The sequence below is a fragment of the Ochlerotatus camptorhynchus genome, unplaced genomic scaffold (assembly GCF_037179485.1).
Source record: "Ochlerotatus camptorhynchus isolate MF236.1 unplaced genomic scaffold, CSIRO-AGI_Acam_v1.1 ptg000141l, whole genome shotgun sequence".
NCBI lineage: Eukaryota > Metazoa > Arthropoda > Insecta > Diptera > Culicidae > Ochlerotatus > Ochlerotatus camptorhynchus.
In genome coordinates, this window is record NW_027040631.1 from 4,331,330 (window position 1) to 4,351,132 (window position 19,803).

Below are 19,803 nucleotides of genomic sequence, written 5' to 3' on the forward strand. Positions count from 1 at the left end.
TAATTAACGGTACAGTGAAAGAACACCTATGTATTTCGTGATTTTCATTCCGTAGGTAGTTTTAGTTTTGTTTCAATCTCAATTGTTTTTTTGTTTGTTTTCCTTTTAAAAAGATTTTGGAGATCCTCATTCACACACACAGAGCGCACACAGTGAGCACCAAGCAGACAATGCGCGCGGTCGCCTCGTTAAGGGAACGGAATAGGGGTTAAGGTGGGATGGGGGGGGGGGAAGTGGGTGTAAGCTAAATTTGACACAATTTAAGGAAGAAACTTTGCAGGAGTGAGGAAATGTTGGTTGGGATGGACCAGCGTTGGAAAAGGTCGTGACATTTGGCAAACATGACTTTTTTCATCCCACGATCCAATTGATCGCAAAGGAGTGCGCCTAGAAGTCCTTCAGTTTGTTCAGGGTATGGATGCCAAATGACGTTCAAAAGTTACTAAAGGATTTCTCCACTCCCTTCTCGAAACATGCACACAACCTCTTTTGTCCTTGTTTCTTCTTATTATTTGTTGTTGTTTCCTTCTTAATTCTTTCCTTTAAAATACAATTACATGAAGTAATAAGTGTGGTAGCATATTGTTCTATAGTAGTTAATCCTAGTTACTTTCTCAATTAGTTTTCTCCAGTTCATGAATTAATTCTGGTTGTGTTTAAAGCAGTTTCCTTTTTCTTTTAATTATTTATGGGTAAAAAAAACCTATTAGCTAGTCAGCGTTTTGCTTCTTGTTTGCTAAATATTCCCTAAATGTATAATTACTAAGTCATACATTCACTTCTTCCCATTTTGTTTTTTTGTTTTGTTTTTTGCATACTCCGTAGGTTGTCTTTGTGTCTTTCAAATGTGTAGAAATTATTGTTTTTGAGTTACTCTCATTTTTTTTTCTTGCTTTTTTTTATTTTTGATATTCTTCTCGTGTTTGTTTTTTCATTAAGTCCTTGTTTGAGGTTTAAATTAGTATAATTACTGTTTGTTTCCTATTTTCTTTTTGTTGTTTTCGTTTAGTCATTGAATATTACAGTTACACGTTATATAAGTTATATATTCACACAATGGATGCTTGTTTGCTCTCCCCTACTGCTTCGTGGTAGTAGAAGTTGTAGTTGCTGTAATTTAGTAGTAATAGTAGTATATTATTGTTATTACTGACGCGGGTTGCGCTGCTCCTGGAGCGTGCGTTACGCTTCACGGGGTGTATGCGTTTGGGTGTGTATTTGTGTGTGTATGTGTCTATTAGGTATGCTTATGTACGTTTGCTGAACTGGGCCGGATTTAGCGATTCGATGGATGATACTGTAATAGCAAAAAAAAGAGAAACGATCAGTCAATTACTAAGCGGAATACGTAGAACTGTGTAATGGAAATACCGTCTTCGTCACTTTCTAAATAACGTCATCAGGATAAATTAGGAACAGCTATGTAGTTGTAGATGAAACCTTTGGAAAACGCTTCTTTATTGCGTAACTACTCAAATTTACTGTCCCGCCCGTGATTTTTTTTTTAGTTAGAGGAGCGGAGCGATGGACAAGAATCTGGAGTGAGCTTCTGAAGAAGCAAACTTTCTCTACCAGATGCTGCTGTTACTTAGTCTGAATAAGTCTTAACCTACTAGAAATCGACGGTTGAAGCCATTGCTTTCATTTGACTCATAGGCGCTTTTAAGATGTTGCTCTAGAAATAACAAAACAGAAAAATCGCGAAATCCTGGTAGTCGTAATAATCCTGAAGGGTAATCTGAATGTCACTTCCCGGAACGCCATCATCCCGAATATGAAAAGAATGAGCTACATTCAAAAGAAGGCAGAGGTCAATCGAGGTAACGGCATTCGGCTACGGATGGCCCCATGAAAGTAAAAAGAATCTGACTTGAGTCCACTTTCATGATGCGAGATTGGTGTTATCACGAGATCCCAATCACATATAGGATGTTGCGTCTTCTGCAAAGATGTTCAAGAATACCTATAAGGTTTTCAAATTTATTGCGTGCTCTCAACTTAGGCTGTTAACCATTTGGAGGAGTTATCGATTAAGGCTCGTTGGTGGATTATTTTAACTTTTGGTTAAAATTTGACAGATGGAAAGTTATCGATTAACCCGAGGGGGGCGACACATCTAAATCTCAATTCTAGATGCTCAAAAAATCTCACACTAGCGAATAAATCTTCGCAAAATCTTCTTTCATTTCTCGCATCTACTTGCATTGCGCATCATCTTTTTGCAGGAAATCTTCAAAATCGTGATAAATCTTTTTCTATCTACTCAGCGTACGCGCAGCTAGCCACAGCAAAACATAATATTTCCTGCATCGTAGATAGAGTCGTCCCCCTCGGATTAACCCTGCTATCCGAGCGTGGTTACTTCTGACAGACAAGAAGTTAAATTTTGACAACTGTGGCTGAGTTCTTCTCAAAAACCGGTCGATCGACAGGACAGGGATTTTCGAACATAGAAAATAACTTTCGAAATGTCACTTTTAACCATGAGTTAAATTTAACTCGGCAAATGGTTCACAGCCTAACCCTGCTGTCCGAGCATGGTTATTTCTGACAGACGAGAAGTTAGAGTTGACAACCGTGACTGAGTTTTGCACGAAAATCGATCGATCGATAACACAAGGATTTTCGAACATGTAAAATTACTTTCGAAATGTCATTTTTAACCACGAGTTAAATTTAACCGGCAAATGGTTCCTGTATCAGTTTTGCATTAGTATAATTGTGTGGCAAGTACAATCATACCACCGACAAACCAACATGCCACTGGACCATTTCGCTTGTCCGAAATTCGATTTGTCAAATGTCCAACGGACGATCAGATCTGTCAAACGAGGTGAGACGCAAATCAAGTCAATATTAATTTTACGTGTGTTCGTGTCCTTGCCCATGATATGTCGCGGTCGAATGAGTAGATGACGGTAGTGTTTAACGTATTTTCTTGGGCAAGATTTTGAAAGTAGCTTCTATGAGCTCTCACGTCGGTTCGTCGGTGATCATACTCTATGCCCAGGGAAGTCGAGAAATTTTCCGGCGTTTGACTTTCCGCCTCCCGGACGAAAGGTGCTTGTCGAATGTCGTCGTCGTCGTGTTTGATGAGCGTTTAGGTTGTGTTTCACAAATGCAATCGAAGTGTGCCGTGGCCGTTATTAGACGCGTTTGTTTTCGGTCGCTGAAGTTGTCGGTTCTCCTAATTTCGGCGTTGGTCGCGAGTTGATTCGGCGTCTTACAGACTATGTACAGCTAGAGTATGTTTCGTGGTTGATGAGGGTTTACGCTGCTGTGTGAGGAACAAAAGGTGAGAGTGCTGCTTTAACATCAGTTGAAAAAGTAGCGGCAGCTTATCATGGGAGCTCTTCGAAATCATCGTGATGTCATTCCGGGATTCCTTTGCAACATCGGGTGAGATCTTTCCTTATTTTTCTTTTAACTTTCATTCCATTATTAAATGAAACATTAAATGCTGGGTTCGGGCGGTCCACCAGGGCACCCGATTGAGGCGAAATGAATGCGAGAGTGGAAATGCCTACATGCCACGTAACATGTCGTGAAACGAGGGCGGGCTCTTCTTCCCACTCATTGGGACATCCTCCTGTTGCATGGCCTGTTTTTTGACCGGTTGTATGATCCTGTTGTTGGAAAGAGATTCTCATTTATACCGTGGATGTACGTGGGCGATGTTGTCCACGAATTCACCCAAACGGTGTTTGGACCTTCATATAATGGCAGCTAAAGTACAATTAGAGGTTATTAAACTTGATCAAGTCGAACAGCGAGGATAATCCACAGTCTACCGACAGTTGTCTTGCTACAATGAGTGGGAATTCGATATCATACATATCAGGTAAATCGAGAAATTTTCCAACCCGGGGGGAGGAAGATGGGTTGGCACACGACCCATACAAATTTTAAAAATTGTGTATGGACAATTGTCTACGCAGGGGGAGGGGGTGGGGGATCCCAAAAAACTATCTACGTAGTTAATGAACAGCCCATTGTGGATGCATTCTCCAAGTGGCCCGAATGTTTTCGCACGCAATCTATCACCACAACTGCAACCATAAATATGCTTTGTTATTTGTTGTGAATGCGATAAATTAGCAATAATTGAAGAACGTTCTCGAATAACCCAAGACGATGCAAAGAAAATAAAATTCAAAATCAAATATAAACAGCTGTCCTGTTTCATCATCCCTTCGCTTAGCCAGGTTCAATGAACACGAGAGCAACGAAAATGACACAATCAAGACCAACAATTGAAATGGCCTTAACTCCATTTTGTAAACAAACCTTGTAAGGCCATTTTCTCGCGAACCGAAGTCCGCAAAGACAAACCAACATAATGAACAGGTAGGGGAAATTCTCCTCTATCTGATTGTGGTTTAGGTTCGCGAGAAAGGTCTAGGTCAATGCTATGTAATAAGAGAACGCACCCAGCATTTTACGAGCGCTGATGGCCGCCCCAATCTAGCTGAGTTTCTGGTAGGGAACATTCGATTTGATTTGGGTTAGGTCGTTTGAAGGTCAAACGACACAAGCCAAACTTCAAATCATATATTCCCTACCAGAAAATCAACAAGATTGTGGCGGCTATGAGCGCTGGTAAAATGCTGGATAAGACAAATTTTCAACCTAATAAACTGAATGTTTTTGTTAGTCTTAAATCGTCTTAATCAGGTTTTAAGCTTAGATAACTGTTGAGACCAGAATCTCTAATTTAGTGAGAAGTTCAGTCCTCGGTCTAAAATCAAAGTCCAAAAACCTGATGCTAAAGGCACTCCTTTTCGGTCCATCAAAATTCTGAACCACGCTATTGTAACAGTCTCTTAATTTAGTAGAGTAACTGTCTTAGCCTCTTGAACAGTTTGTTTGATAGAATCGAGAAAAAGGCACTCGCTCCAGCAGTCCCGGCAGGGCAACGGCGTACCATCCAAACCGTTCGGCGTGGTAACTAAACCTTCGCGTGATTACACAAACTCGGGACAGCTTGTGTTTAAGTCCTCTGCCATCCGTGCCGAACATGCTTCGTGAAACGTTTGCTCGCTATGGCAACCCGGACACATTGGTTTCGTACAACGGAACGCAATTCACCAGCAAGCAGTTTCAACAGTATTGCCGCGCAAATGGTATTACCCACTGCTCCCTACCACCCGCAGTCCAATGACCAAGCGGAGCAATTCGTCGATTAACTCAAGCGTGACCTCAAGTAGCTAATCAAGGGGAAAGGCTCGCCCACACTGGAGCATCTGCAGACATTCCTTTCGGTGTATCGGTCAATTCCGAACCGAAACACACCACAATCGACGTCTCCAGCAGAAGCATTTCTCGAAAGACCAGTGCAAACCACTTTGGACCTGTTGCAGAAACCTGTTCCTGTTACACAAGGTGCCAAGTTCGATGGATTCCTGGTCAAGTCATCATACGGAATGGTTCTGTCAACTATATCGTTTCCCTGGAGATAAACTGAAGATCGAAGCTGGTGACGTCGCATGTCAACCAAAATGCGCCCCGTCACAATTCTGATATCACAGAGAAATCGACGCAGGGAAATCCTGCTCGATGAGGTTCAAGATGCCATAGTTGTACCGAATGATCCAGAAGTGCCTGTCAATCCCGATTACCCTATTCCTGTTGGTTCCATGTCATTCGAAGCTGAACAATGAACATCCAGTAGCAAGTACATCCGGCACGAATCCGATGCTCATTCATGTTCCGTACGTGAATCAAGAATTCCAAGATGGCTCTCTTCCTATGATATTTTCTTAAGGCGGAGATGTAGTAGGCCCTGCCTGAATCATAGCAGAACGATTGATTAGTATCACAGATTAGTATTCCAACCACCAACCAAGTTAGACGCAATAAACAGTAGCTCCTAACAACAAGCAGGACGTCGTGATCTTCTACCAAAACGCCGGTGGAATGAATTCTGATGTTGAAGAGTACCGCCTACTTAGCTGTATCGGATTGTTGCTACGATGTAATTGTCCTGTGCGAAAAGTGTTTCGGATTATCGAACGCTTTCCAGTCAACTATTCGGTCCTAACTACGAGGTCTTTCGTTGCGATCGAAATCCTAACAACAGCCGTAAATCTTCTGGTGGAGGTGTCCTTGTAGCTGTCCGTGGCGGGTTGGAGGCAAAGACCATCGAGAACTCGATCGAGAACGATTCATGGAACTATGTGGAGCAGGTTTGCACAGCCATCAATCTGGGTGATCGCACACTATTTCTATGCGCTCTGTACAGTCCACCTGATCGAGTCCGGGACAATGAACTCATCGATACTCACTGTCGGTCAGTTTTCACAGTTATCGAAAGTGCCACTCCAGTTGATGAGATATTCATTTTTTGTCGACTTCAATCTGCCAGGCGTTTCGTGGAGTCCATCTCATAGCGGATTCCTGTACCCAGATCCTTGTAGCTCTACATTTCACGCAGAAGCTATTAGCCTTCCCGACAACTACAGCGCAGCGACGCTTTCCCAAATTAACCATGTAGTTAACGAAAATGATCGCAGTTTGGACCTTTGCTTCGTGAGCACACAGGACAGGGCTCCATTAATTTCCTCGGCTCCTTGTGCACTAACTAAGCTAGTTCCACATCACTCTCCTCTAATTGTCACTGCTGAGGACAAACTCGTGCGTGATTTCGACGATTATCCTGCTACGGTTTCTTGTGACTTCCGTAAAGCTGACCACCGTAGCATCATAGATGTATTGTCTAGCATGGTATGGGAGAACATCCTTGATCCAGATGGCGTTGAGGCTGCAGCGCAAACCTTTTCACATGTCTTGGCATATGTCATTGACAGACACGTCCCGAAAAGAACTCACCACAAAGTGTCTCATCCTCCGTGGCAGACGAGAGAGCTACGTACACTCTTAAAAATCCTCACGTCCGATTTACGTGAAATGTCACGTAACTGATCTGTATTTAGAAAATCTCAAATGTTGCGTGACGTTAGTAACTTTGACCTGCATTACACGTCATGTCCACTAAAAATATTGGTGAAATCGACCGTATATCCACGTGAACAGATTTACGTGTTTGTGTTTGTGTGTTTGGGACTTCGATATTTCCGTGAAACGAGATTTACGTGATTTTCAGGTACGCAAAAAAAAGTCAATATGGCATCACCAAGCGAGGTGGAGAACACCTCAAAAAATCACATTTTCCCAGCAGCTTGCCACAAATATTGGTAATTTGATTCATTTACATTCATTTATTTATGATTACATGTAGCCTTTTTCTTGTTTTATAATTTCAGACGGTGGCCTGAGCATTTTGAGTCTGCAATAATTCGCAATTTCATGAGTAGACATAAGTATCAATTTAAACACGTTGAATTTATATCTGCCCGATGAAATTGCATAATATTGACTGGTTCTACACATAAGTTCCATTATTATCATTTAAAATTCACGTAAAAATACGTGAAAAGCATTTTAACCAAAACGGAATATCAGGTAAAAGTTACCAGTTTTCCAGTTGCTTTCATCCCGCTTTCACGTAAGCAGTACGTGGAAATCAGGTCTTATTTACCTGAATAATTACGTAGATAATCGAAGCAATACCGGTAAAAGTTACGCGAAAAATAGGGTGGACGAAAACCACCTATGTTTTCAAGTAAATCGGACGTGATGATTTTTCAGAGTGTAGGATGAAGTCAATCAAGGAAGCAGCATTGAGAAGATTTACGAAGTATCGCACGCTTCCTCTGAAACTACATTTTGTGAGGCTGAATCACATGTACCAGTGAGTCAGTCGTGAATGCTTTTCAAGTTTCCAACGAGGCATCCAGCGCAAACTTAAAGCTACACCCGAAATCCTTTTGGAACTACGTGAACTAGAGATGGGCGATCCGCGCCCGAGCTGTTCTAAGGACCCGATTCACTAAAGTGAGCTGATGACCCGCGGTACTATTTTTTAGGAACCGCAGCTCATCAGCACACTGTCATCACAAATCTGAACCATTTAATTCGTCACTTATTGCGGAATTTTTCAAAAAAGCACGCATTGCTCCTTTGCGCATTGAACAGCCACCGCGTAAAACAAGATGCACTCGTAATTCAACATGTACGATTAGACGATCTTAAATTTCTACTGGTATTATCCAATGCATTTACGTACACGGCTCTTATTGCTGCTGTTATTCCTCCAGTATATGTGCTCTTACCTCTCCTCCCATCATTCAGCTTATCAGCTCAGCTTCGGATCCGAATCATCGGCTCGAATGATTCACTGACAGTACAGCTCTCGGACCCGTCCAGCTCTGCGGATCTTTTTTCTCTCGATTCTTCACGATTCAGCTCCGGATCCAGATCTGAGCTGATGATCTGGAGCTGAAGCCGAGAATAGTGGGAGCAATTGTGCTGGAGAATCAAGATGGATTCCGTCCTGAGCGATATTTCACGCGCGGGACGAGATTTTGCGAATTTACGAGAGGCAGAGAAGTACTAGTTGTCTCTCTCATTCCAACGCAAATTCTGCTCCGCTCCACTAATGCACGCTCAGATCTGAATACACCATTAGACTTATGATATCAGTGAGCTGATGAGCTGCGGTTCCTAAAAATGAACCACGGGTCATCCGCTGATTTTAGTGACTCGAGTCTATAGAACAGCTCGAGAGCTCATCTCTAGATCTGAGCTGATGATCGGGAGCTGAAACCGAGAATAGTGAGAGCAAATCTGCTGAAGAATTTACATCAGGAATAAAATCTGTATGTAGACTGGATTGCATAGCTTGAGAAAAGGCGTAACATCGTGTAACACGATGTCGATCATATCATCGCGTGTGACGTTTGTGTCAAAATGTCTATAATTTCAAGGTGAGCTAAAGAGTTGTCCTAAAGAATCGACTCCCTTTAATGAGCTGGACGGGTCTGATCCGCTCAGCCATCTGAGCTATTTTACCCATCTCTAACGTGAACGAGCAAGCAGTTCTTCTCCTCCATACGCCGTTTTCACATACCTCGCCAAAGATGGTCCTAAGTATACGTAGTTCGAAAACTCATGCAGTGCTTGTAGGTCCTCCTCGAGCATTGTCCACGTCTCTTGCACGTAGACAGCTACCGGTCTTATCAGCGTCTTGTGTATGGTACACTTAGTACGGGGTGAAGGTTACCAGAGCTCAAGGTCTCGTGGAGTCCGTAGTTCGTAGTAGGCAATAATGTGTCTCCGAATTTCACTGCTGCAGTTGTTATCCGATGTCGCCAATGATCCGAGGTACACACATTCATCCACCACCTCGAATTCATCTCCGTCGATTGTCACGCTTCTGCCTATGCGAGCCCTATCGCGCTCGGTTCCGCCAACCAACAGATACTTAGTCTTCGACGTATTAATCTGTACTAGCACTGTGCAAAAAACTAGCCAGCATAATGTAAACAGGGCATCAGCGTCTTCCAGCGCATGATATTTCAGGAGCAACTGAAATTCGTGCTAGTTGGCTACCCTAATAAAAATTGTATGGTTAATTTGCTTAACGACGTGTTCTGAGTATCATCCAAACCATTTGTTGAATAATTCGATGATTTGGGTTATCGTTCGTTTATGGTTATTTTTTATTAGGGTATTACACTAGTGCTAGCAAATCCACATCAATCCAGACAGACGGTATAGTAAAGACAGACTGGCGAATAGAAATTCCGTGAAACTAGCATCACTGATAACTTCACCGAACAAACGGGAAACGTAATTTTTGTTGTGATATGCGCAGTACAGAGAAAGGAAAATAACGTGTAGTACGGTTGACTAACTAACTCGGAATGAAACTTTATTTCTGCTTGTTGTGGTATACAGCAATGAGTGTATTTGTGTATGTGAAAGGAAGAGTGTCAAGAGAATATATATAGCACTGATATAAAAACGATCCTGTCTTTGTTGTGATTGAAATGACAAGAGTCTAACACTCCTCCTCAACGATGACGGTATCGGTAATGGACCTGATGCCGATCGCGTTCCTGTGTCTCTCTAACTTGATCCGCTCCAAGGGCTTAGTCATCATGTCCGCTTCCATTTCGGATGTTGGAATGTACTTCAGATCGATGACTTCACGTTGCTGCAGATCCTTAGCGAATGCGTGTTTCGTATCGATATGTTTCGATCGCTTCCCAATGCGGTCTGACTCCACCAGCTTGATGCAAGACTGGTTGTCTTCCCACACAGAGATGGGCAGAAGCTGCTCCTCGTTGATGTCCTTTGAAAGCTTCAGATGCCACAGAAGTTCCTGGCATCCCTCCGCCAAGGCGATGAATTCCGCTTCTGTCGACGACATCGCAACGCAAGATTGCTTGCGCGTGCCCCAGTTCACCAATTCGCTGCCATACTTTATGAGAAAACCAGAGTTCGATTTTCTGTCTTCTTCGTTGCTGGCCCAGTCGGCATCAACGAAACATTCAAGGTCTCCACTTCCTCTGCCTAGGTGCAGCCGCAGATCCTTTGTGCCTTTGAGGTATCTTAAGACACGTTTAGCTTCGGTCCAATCACGGTTGGTTGGCTTGGTCACTTTGCGGCCCAGTAGCGATGTGCTGACGCAGATGTCCGGACGAGTATTGACCGCGATGTATAACAAACTACCAACCAAGCTACAGTAGGAAGTGTTGTTAGGTAACACCTCCTCCTCCTTTTGTTTCACATAAGCCGGGTCAAGGGGAATCTTGGAAGTCTTCGCACCCTCATGTCAAAACCTGGTAACGAGCTTCTCGATGTAGTTTTGTTGACTGAGCGTGTAGTGATCTCTGACTTTCTCCACGTGGATGCCGAGAAACTGCCGCAACTCACCGAGACTGGATAGCTTGAAGTGCATCTGTAGTAAACTGCAGATCTCCTGAAACTCACGCTCCGAATGGCAGAACACGACGATATCATCAACGTAGATTAAGATGAACATTGACTTTCCGTTCCGCACACGCACGTATAGGCAAGAGTCTGCATCGGCTGCTCGAAACTGCATCTGTTGAAGCACACTGTCTATTTTCTTATTCCAGACGCGCGCCGACTGTTTGAGGCCATATATGCTACGCCTGAGGCGGCACACCCGCCCGTTGTCCGCAGCAAATCCCGGTGGCTGCTTCATATATATGTCCTCTTTGAGCTCGGCATACAAGTACGCTGTTTTAATATCGAGATGCTTAACAAGCATACCTTCTCTGCTTGCAATCGTCAGCATCGTTCGTAGGGTTGACTGTCTGACAACGGGGGCAAACACCTCGTCGAAATCACAGCCGTATTGTTGCGAGAACCCTTGCGCAACGAGCCTCGCCTTATACCGCACAGTTTGGCCGGTTTCGTTTTCCTTTTTCTTGAAGGTCCACCTACATCCGATGGCCTTCTTACCTGGAGGCAGTTGGACTAGATCCCACGTTTGGTGCTCGTTGAGAGAAGCCATCTCTTCCTCCATCGCTGCTTGCCAGGCTGACTTGTCGGGGCTACTTATCGCTTCATTGTAACTTCTGGGATCGTCGATGCTGTGGGTCGTGGCACCCATCATGTCAGCGTACCTCACTGGTGGCTTTCCCTTAGTCGAACGCTCGGAACTTCTCGTTGGCTGTCCAACTTCTTCTCCCAGCATAGGATCATCATCGCTGAATCCATGGAAACTGTCGTCTGACTCTTCCATCAAATCTTCAACGGCATCTTCCATCGCATCTGCATCGGCATCCTCTTCAACGATCTGTGGATCTGGCGGATTCAGTTGATGAAACTCGAACTCGACCGTGTCGCTCTCCTCGTTGCTCGAAGTGTTTTCTGGGCCGCGGGCTACGGGTGTTCCATTTATGAATCTTGCATCACGATTTACAATGACTTTCTTCGTTGATCGATCTAGGAACCTGTAGGCCTTTTGTTCCGCAGAATAGCCCACAAACGTTAGCTTTTGGGCTGTTTCGCTGAGCTTCTTGCGTTTTTGTTTCGGTATGTGAACCCACGCGGTACTGCCGAAGACTTGCAGATGACTCACGTTCGGTTTCACGTTGAACCACAGCTCGTACGGGGTTACACTCACAGATTTTGACGGGAGAATATTCTGGAGGTACACCGCTGTACTCAAAGCCTCTGCCCAATAGCACTGCGGAAGGTCAGCCTCAAACAACAAACATCGAACCATCTCCACAAGATAGCGGTTGCGACGTTCAGCCACTCCATTCTGCTGTGGGCTATACCCCGCTGTAAACTGGGCACCAATCCCCTGTCGTTTGTAGAAATACCGCAGCCGCTTGCTAGAGTATTCCCCTCCTTGATCCGATCGCACAATTTTCGGACTGCGACCGAAGTGGTTCTTCACATAGGCGACGTACTCTTCCATCTTGTCGGCCACTTCCGACTTCTCCTTCAGTATCGGTATCCGCTCACCGAAGGGACTTCCACCGGGCCGCACACATCGGTGTGAACGATATCTAAGGGGGCCACGGTTTGCGATTTGGAATCTTTAGGTAAGAGTTGTATTTGTGTATGTGAAAGGAAGAGTGTCAAGAGAATATATATAGCACTGATATAAAAACGATCCTGTCTTTGTTGTGATTGAAATGACAAGAGTCTAACAATTTTAACGTAGAAATTCAGGTAATCTCTCCAAAATAGCGATTCAATTAACGTTCCACACATAACATTCAATGTGAAATGAATTCTAAAAAGCTCTAGCTAAAAGTTTCACGGACATCTACTGTTTGAAGTCGCTTTACTGCTCCCTAGTCCGGTCGATGTTAGAATACTGCTGCCCTGTATGGAATCCTAATTACCAAAACAGTGTACAAAGAGTAGAGTCTTTTCAACGACGATTCATCTGGTTTGCCCTTCGACGATTGCCTTGGAGGGATCCTCATCGCCTTCCAAGATCCTTTGTGGAGTCGAAGAGATACGACAAGGGCCCTGTTTGCGGCAGACATTCTACAGGGCAGAATCGATTGTCCTGCAATTCTACAACAAATCGACGTTATCGTTCAACCTCGAGCACTCCGTAACAACGCAATGCTGAGGATACCTTTTTCGGTGCTATCAATGGTCTACAAAAGGTTTTCAATCGTGTTGCTTCCTTATTTGATTTCCACTTGGCACGCGAGACGCTGCGTCAGAGATTCCGTGATATATTTTTTAAGAATTAGGAATTAAGTTGGACTTCACGGCCTTTGCAGCTTGTTACTTTTTGACTATATTGTATTTCCTAGCATTGCTTAATCCATCATTAGGACTAAATCCAGTCTGTTGATGTAGAACCAAATTAACAAATTCCACTGGATTCACTTGTCAGTCTACTATGTGGAATGAGTATGATTTTTAATCATAAAACAAGCTAAAATCGAGTTCAAAATTAAGTGTTTATTCTAAAAAGCAATCTTTTTATTCATTTACTATAACCCTTCTAAAAACATAAAATACAAATCTTTGATTTTTTTGCTTATTGGAATTATGCTTTAGTGATTTAAATACTCTCCACAATTGAAACGTTTGTCCGTTTGGCTCCGCTGGATTGGTCTTCGGCAGTCTGTGTTTACTATACCGTCTGTAGTTAAAGCCCGCACATTACATGATAACTTCCAGGGCAATGATGAACAGGAGGTAGGAATGACCATCGCCTTTTCGAAGTGCTTTGCGTGTTTCAAACGAGTCCGATAGCGCACCCGATAAATTCACACATCAGTCCGGTCAGCTTCCCGGGAGAACCGTTCTCGTACGGTTACTCATATAGACTGATTAAAAATCTAATCGAATTTGAGTATTATTCGATCAAATTTTGCTCGAAAACGAGTGACATTTACTCACATTCGAGCGCATTTGTATTTGGTCTGCCAGCAACATCCTGGTTTTAGTGAAAGTGAGTCAACGAAACTCAAAAAAGAGTGCGATTCTAAGGCCGTGTAGGTAATTGTAAATGTAAACTGCGACACATTGGAATGGTGATGCACTGAAAACGAATCTTACTCAGAGAGTGAGTCACTTTTACTCATTCATATTGAGAAATTTCTAAAAGCGTAGCTAACTCATGCGCTGAGTGACTTACGCTTTTAGAAATTTCTCCATAAAGTGACAATTCATAACTGAGTAAAACTAACTAACTCTCTGAGTTAGCTTCGTTTTCAGTGTGGGTATTATTCTGGGTAGTCATCATTCGTGTCGCTTGACCCTCAGAATAGCCTCCATCCGATTAACATGCTTGTATTAAGTAATGATAGATCCAATTTGATAACAGATATTCCCCCTTAAGGTGGCGGTCCTGTTCTGGCTCCACGTTCCTCCTTCTTCTAAACTATTAACCCTAGTAAAAAGACGACGTGATCGACTTGATTTCGTCACACACCACACACTAGCAGAAGATCTCAAACCGAATCGAACCGGGGCGGAGGCGAAGCGCAGAGAAACCTTAGGGAAACTCAACTAAAATGAGAATGATTCAGTCAACAACAACAATTTAAATTTTTTCGATCTTGGAAAATCGTACTTTTATTCCATTTGTGTTACATCGTTTTGCTGCTGCAGACATCACCTGTCTGTTCGATTACTATTCTTTTTAGGACTAGAAAAAAGTGAATAGCGGGAACACAAACTCTTTTGTTGTATGATTTCATTTCATATTGTTTTTCCTTTTCTCTGCATTTTACTCATTAATGTTTTTTTTTCTTGTTTTGTTTGTTTATCAATAGAACTATATCACATCCTACGCGCGTAAAGAAAACGAAAAAAAAACTATTCAAAACCAGCGATCATAGCCCTCCTGCTACGGTCGATTAGGTTATTAATGTGTATGTATGTGTGTGTAATGCATTTTGTTTTCTTGGTTCAATAAGATAGAGAGAGAGAGATTGGCAAATATGATTTCGAGTCGATAGTAAAATGATATTATGCTTGCTTTAAATGTTGGATTCTACTAGCCGCGTTGGCCTGTCTGTCTCTGTGGTCTAACGTCGTCCTCCGTAGGTGCTGCCAGGACCGCCCCCGTAAGAGTTGTTGCTACTTACGTTTCCATTTCCTGATCGTTGGCCCCCTCCGGTCACGCCGCCTCGGTCCGACCGTTGGTATCCACCGCGGCCACTGCCGCCACCACCACCGGCACCGACTCCACCCAGGCCGCGCTGTCCTGAACCGCCTCGATTCATGTTACCCTGTGGGCCACCAGGGCCTCCACGTTGCTGACCTCCGGGGCCACCGGGGCCTCCACGTGGTCCACCGCTTCCGTTTCCACCGAGATTGCTACCGCCCATGCGACCACCCGTCTCACCCGGGCCTCGCATTCGGGTCTTCTTTTCCTCCACATTAAGCTTCTGACCGTCCGGAGAGTTATCCGGGAAGAACAGGGGCTACAAAATGCAATTTCAAAATAAGATCCAATCTGGAAATACTTCAACAAAGCGTCTTACCGTATCCGCCAGACAGTTCTGCACCGAAGTCGGATCCTCGTATGTGATGAAACCGTAGTTCGGAGGGGCGCGAATTCCCGGAAGCTTGGCTCCCGGTTTCGAGTGGATGCGCAGATCCACGACCGTACCGTACTTTGAGAACAGCACCGTCAGCTCCTCTTCGGTGGCGTGGTGTGGAATGTTTCCCAGGAATAGCTGGTGGTTGTCCCCAAACTGGGAACTCTGGCGACGTTCTAAAAAAAAGCAAAATCAAAATTGTTTCGATGGTTTGATATCGAAATGCTTACCTTCACCATCGCTATTGTAGCTCCTCTGATAACTGGGACGACTGTCCTGCGGTCTTAGCGAGCCCTGTCCGCCACTGGATGGACCACCATTGCCTCGAATCGGCCGCTGCTGGTTCTGCATCCGCTGGGGCATTGGGCCCTGACCACCCATTCCACTCTGATCCTGCTGTGACGGTTGCTGTTGGTTGCGATCGTACTTGCTTCCAACGCCCAGTCCTCCTGCACCAGTGCTGCTCTGTCCACCATTATTAGAGCTTACGCCTTGCAGCGTAGACGCCGGCGGAGGCGACATGACGGATTGACGTCCGGCAGCAACATTACTGTAGCCTTGTTGATGGTGCGACTGTTGCTGCGGCTGCTGCTGATGGTGATGATGAGATGACACGGAAGCGAAGCTCAGGGGTCCCGGACCACCGGTTCCACCGGATTTTACCAGGTTAGCGTAGGTTTTCGGTTCATTGGACAGTTGCTGCTGCGAAACGGATTGCTGTTGATCGTTCAAATCCGATTGGCCATGTCCGTGGTGGTGGTGATGATGGTGGTCGTGTGAATCACTAGCCTCGGCTGGCGTTGGATCGTTGACCGAGGGTAGAGCGGAGTCCAATTCGTTCATGGTGAGCGAGCTTTGCATTGGTTCCGGATCGGCGACTGGGGTTGGTGGGGGCTGTTGTGGCTGTGTAACGATTTGCTGCGGAATTGGTTGAGGAATCTGCTGGGGCTGCAGCGGCTGAGGGGTTGACTGCTGGGTTTGGACTACTTGCTGTTGGGAGAGATGTTGGATAGGATCGACCGTTGGCATTCCGGTTGCAACGCTGGGTACCTGTTGCATGACCGATGGGTTCTGCGGAGGGACAACACCAACCGACGGTTGCATCAGCTGGGTAGCCGTTTGAGGGGGAACGGATTTCAACAGATCGTCATGAACACCATTAAGTTGCTGTTGTTGTTGTTGTTGCTGCTGTTGCTGCGACTGCTGTGGTTGTTGAGCCTGTTGCGGTTGTCCGTAGGTTGGGATGATTCCAGCGGGGGCAGTATTCATCACTCCAGGAGGATAGTACAGTTGCTGCTGCTGCTGTTGTTGGGGCTGCTGCTGCTGCGGTTGGCCAAGAGCCGGAGCAGCACCGCCACCGGAAACAACCACATTGGCAGGAACAGACTGCTGATCGATTACGACATTGTTGACGTCCCCATCACCGACATCCTCCTCACCGGAACGATCGTTTTCATCGATTTCGTCGTCCGAGTAGATGTCCTGATAGCGGAAGATGTCATTATGGACGTAATACTTCTTCGGCGATTGGGCGGCCAGTACGAAGGTTTGCGTGAAACGACGCATCGGTTGACCATCGTTGGACAACTCACCGGTCACCTGGACGACCACGCCGTTCCCGAGGGTAGCCTGCGAATCGACCTGGCTGATCTTGGCATGGCAATCGCGGAAATTCAACTGCTGGATCTTGTTATGGATCTGCTTCTGACCGATGACCAGTGTGGCTTCCTGATTTTTCGTATCCAAACCGCCATGAACGAAGCTCGATGAATTGTTGTAGAAGCTAATAATGTCGGAAATATACGCAATTCAGTCAGGAGGAAAATGGGATCAATTATTTGCTCAATAAACTTACCGGTGCAGGTGATCCGGCGCCTTATTCAACAGGGTGTAATACTGGCGCACGAACTCGCGGCCAACGCTTTGCGGTGAAGGTTGTGCTTCCATTACCATTTCCCAAGAACTACCAACAGTTGTATTTCAGCCTACGAGAGAGGAAAGCATGTTACGATTAGAATGGAATCGATTATTTATCTCATCTGCAGGCAATTACTGCGACTGACACCTCCGACCGGTAATGCGTAGTAGGGAGAATTTCAAAAATCGTAAACATTTGCTGGTTTGAACCAGAAATGGCGTTTCGTAAACTTGCCTTCTTGTGTTCTTGTTCCCCACCCAAAGATTTTATTTTATTTTTGTTTACTCCACAAGGTGCTTTGTACTCTTGTCAACGAAGTCTCCCACTATGAATAGAAACGAACTGATAAGTGGATCGATTCAACAGAAAGAACATTCCACGGCAACCAACAAGTAGGCGTTTGTCGTAGGTTCATTCCAAAACAAGGCCATCTGAGACACCCATTGGAGAAGCCCGAAATCCGGGGGAGTCATCATAACAAAGAGTCCCGTTTCCGGTTTACAGCTGCGTACTTTCAAGGCAGCACCGGAGAAGAATATCAGCAGCAGACAGGAAAACGCATGGTTTATTGTACCTACAACGAGAGTGTGTAGAAGGTATCTACCCATTTCTTTTCCTGCTTCTCCGCTGCTGAATGATTCGTCTTTAGCTTGGTGTGAGTGCCGAATGTGACTTTTTGCAAACACCCAGAGAATAATTTTGTCCAGGTTATATCGAAGATATTAAAAAAAATCCTCTACTAAGGCTGTGAACCATTTGCCGAGTTAAATTTAACTCGTGGTTAAAAGTGACATTTCGAAAGTTATTTTCTATGTTCGAAAATCCCTGTGCTGTCGATCGACCGGTTTTCGAGAAGAACTCAGCCAAAGTTGTCAAAATTTAACTTCTTGTCTGTCAGAAGTAACCAAGCTCGGATAGCAGGGTCAATCGATAACTTTCCATCTGTCAAATTTTAACCAAAAGTTAAAATAATCCACCAAATGGTTCAGAGCCTAAGTATGAACAGTTACTTACAAAACGTCGAAAGAAAATTACATACAGAATCGCACCAAAACAAATTCTCCAACGAAAAAATAAACAGCGTCACACCACCAAATGTGACTCAAATTTCCCTCAGTGCCACCGTGAGCATCTCTGTATGTGTGTGTGTGTGCGCGCCTGCCGTTCCCGTCTCATACATCCGTCGTCGAAGAGTGTGATCTCGCTGGCTGGCTAGGTGCTCTGCTCTGCTCCTTTATGGCGTCCGCGAAGGCCCATTTTCCTATGGTAGGGAAGAAAAAAAATCGAGCGTCTCACTGAACGCTTGATGCTTCGGTCTCCGGACGAGGACAGCACTCCCATTTCACACGTGTCACCAATTTCGAACCATTCCGGCACTTTTCGATCTGTCACCTCTCCCGTAAAACGTCTTTGTTGCCAATATTATTTTTTCGCACTCCCCTCGCATTATCCATCAGAAGGGTTGAAAATTCTAGGTTAAAAATGGCATCATCCATCATGTGTGTACAAATATTCCCCTCGGTGGAAAGCACTCCCGGTTCGCCGCGGAATAAAACACGGAAAACTCACCTCTGCGGTTGATTAGCAAAACGAATCGAACTAGGACGATTTTTCCGCTGTGTAGAAAAAAAATGCGTGGATTTTCCTTCCGCCGACTGACTGGTGCTCCCCTTTTTGTGTTTTCACGAAACCGGGACTGCGCCGCCTGTTCTTCGTCTTTTTTCACACTACTTTCTGCGACGATGATCTGCCTTCTGCTACCACCAGACTGTGATGAGGGATGTGTGGTGATGGTTGTTGGATGGTTTTGCGAACACACACTACCACTTTTCTTCTGCTGCTCTTTTTTTTCGCGGTCGCGGTCGTGGTCAGCAATTTCGATTGGGATTGATCTGCGCCGAATTCCGCACTCCGGAATAGAACGGTTGCTCGTTTGCAACACCAAACGTATGAAAACGGCAAATGTAACGCGATTCGGTCGGATTTTCCGTCAGGAAAATGGGAAAAATGCCGAAGAAAACTCAGTCCCAATTTTCTTGGTTCGCCACTCTTCGAAGCACTGCGCTTTCACTCACACTACGGACTGCATGATACGGATTCTACCGTACTGTACAGGTACGGTACGGTAGGTGGTAGATATCGTAGCATGTATAGAGGCGGTCACACGCACACAAACAGGGGATCGCGTACCAAAATGATGGCGGCGGATTCAAAAGTCGATTAACAAGAGATTTTCATCGACGAAAGTGTCGGTTCGAGTCGACGAAAGGAATGTCACTTTGACGTGAGGGAATGGACATAGCTCAGGGGATAGGGTGCTGACTCTAGAGAGCTTTTTGACGTTTAATCCAAGGTGCCTACATATAGGTGTTCTAATTAGAAATACTCAGAGGGAGAGATGGGCGGAGAAAACAAAATACAATTCTAGATAGAGCTGGAATTAGGGCCAATGTCGCAATGGGCTTGAAGTGAGAAAAATGA

At 44.8% G+C, this 19,803-nt stretch overlaps 1 protein-coding gene across 3 annotated transcripts; it reads right to left on the minus strand.

Moving 5' to 3' along the window:
* Nucleotides 1–533: 533 nt before the first annotated feature.
* On the minus strand, nucleotides 534–19,393 carry rin (ras GTPase-activating protein-binding protein 2). 3 transcript variants are annotated; one of them, XM_065221343.1, is made up of 6 exons: nucleotides 18,892–19,393; nucleotides 17,260–17,389; nucleotides 15,635–17,187; nucleotides 15,348–15,580; nucleotides 14,949–15,287; nucleotides 534–1,297 (listed from the first exon to the last, which is right to left on the minus strand). In XM_065221343.1, the coding sequence occupies exons 2-6, from the start codon at nucleotides 17,355–17,357 to the stop codon at nucleotides 1,277–1,279; spliced, it is 2,244 nt and encodes a 747-aa protein (XP_065077415.1). In that variant the 5' UTR covers nucleotides 17,358–17,389; nucleotides 18,892–19,393; the 3' UTR covers nucleotides 534–1,276. The 3 variants fall into 3 exon arrangements, with proteins under 3 accessions (XP_065077415.1, XP_065077413.1, XP_065077414.1); XM_065221341.1 differs by lacking the exon at nucleotides 534–1,297 and having other exon boundaries at nucleotides 14,401–15,287; XM_065221342.1 differs by lacking the exons at nucleotides 534–1,297; nucleotides 18,892–19,393 and adding an exon at nucleotides 17,458–17,556 and having other exon boundaries at nucleotides 14,401–15,287.
* Between the last annotated feature and the right edge of the window lie 410 nt (nucleotides 19,394–19,803).

Excerpts from the sequence above, each read along its gene's own strand:
- rin (XM_065221341.1), bottom strand. The coding sequence starts at position 17,357 with ATGGTAATGGAAGCACAACCTTCACCGCAAAGCGTTGGCCGCGAGTTC. Across the intron at positions 15,581-15,634 it reads CTACAATAGCGATGGTGAAG|AACGTCGCCAGAGTTCCCAG; the intron begins GTAAGCATTTCG and ends GCTTTTTTTTAG. Across the intron at positions 15,288-15,347 it reads AGAACTGTCTGGCGGATACG|CCCCTGTTCTTCCCGGATAA; the intron begins GTAAGACGCTTT and ends TGCATTTTGTAG.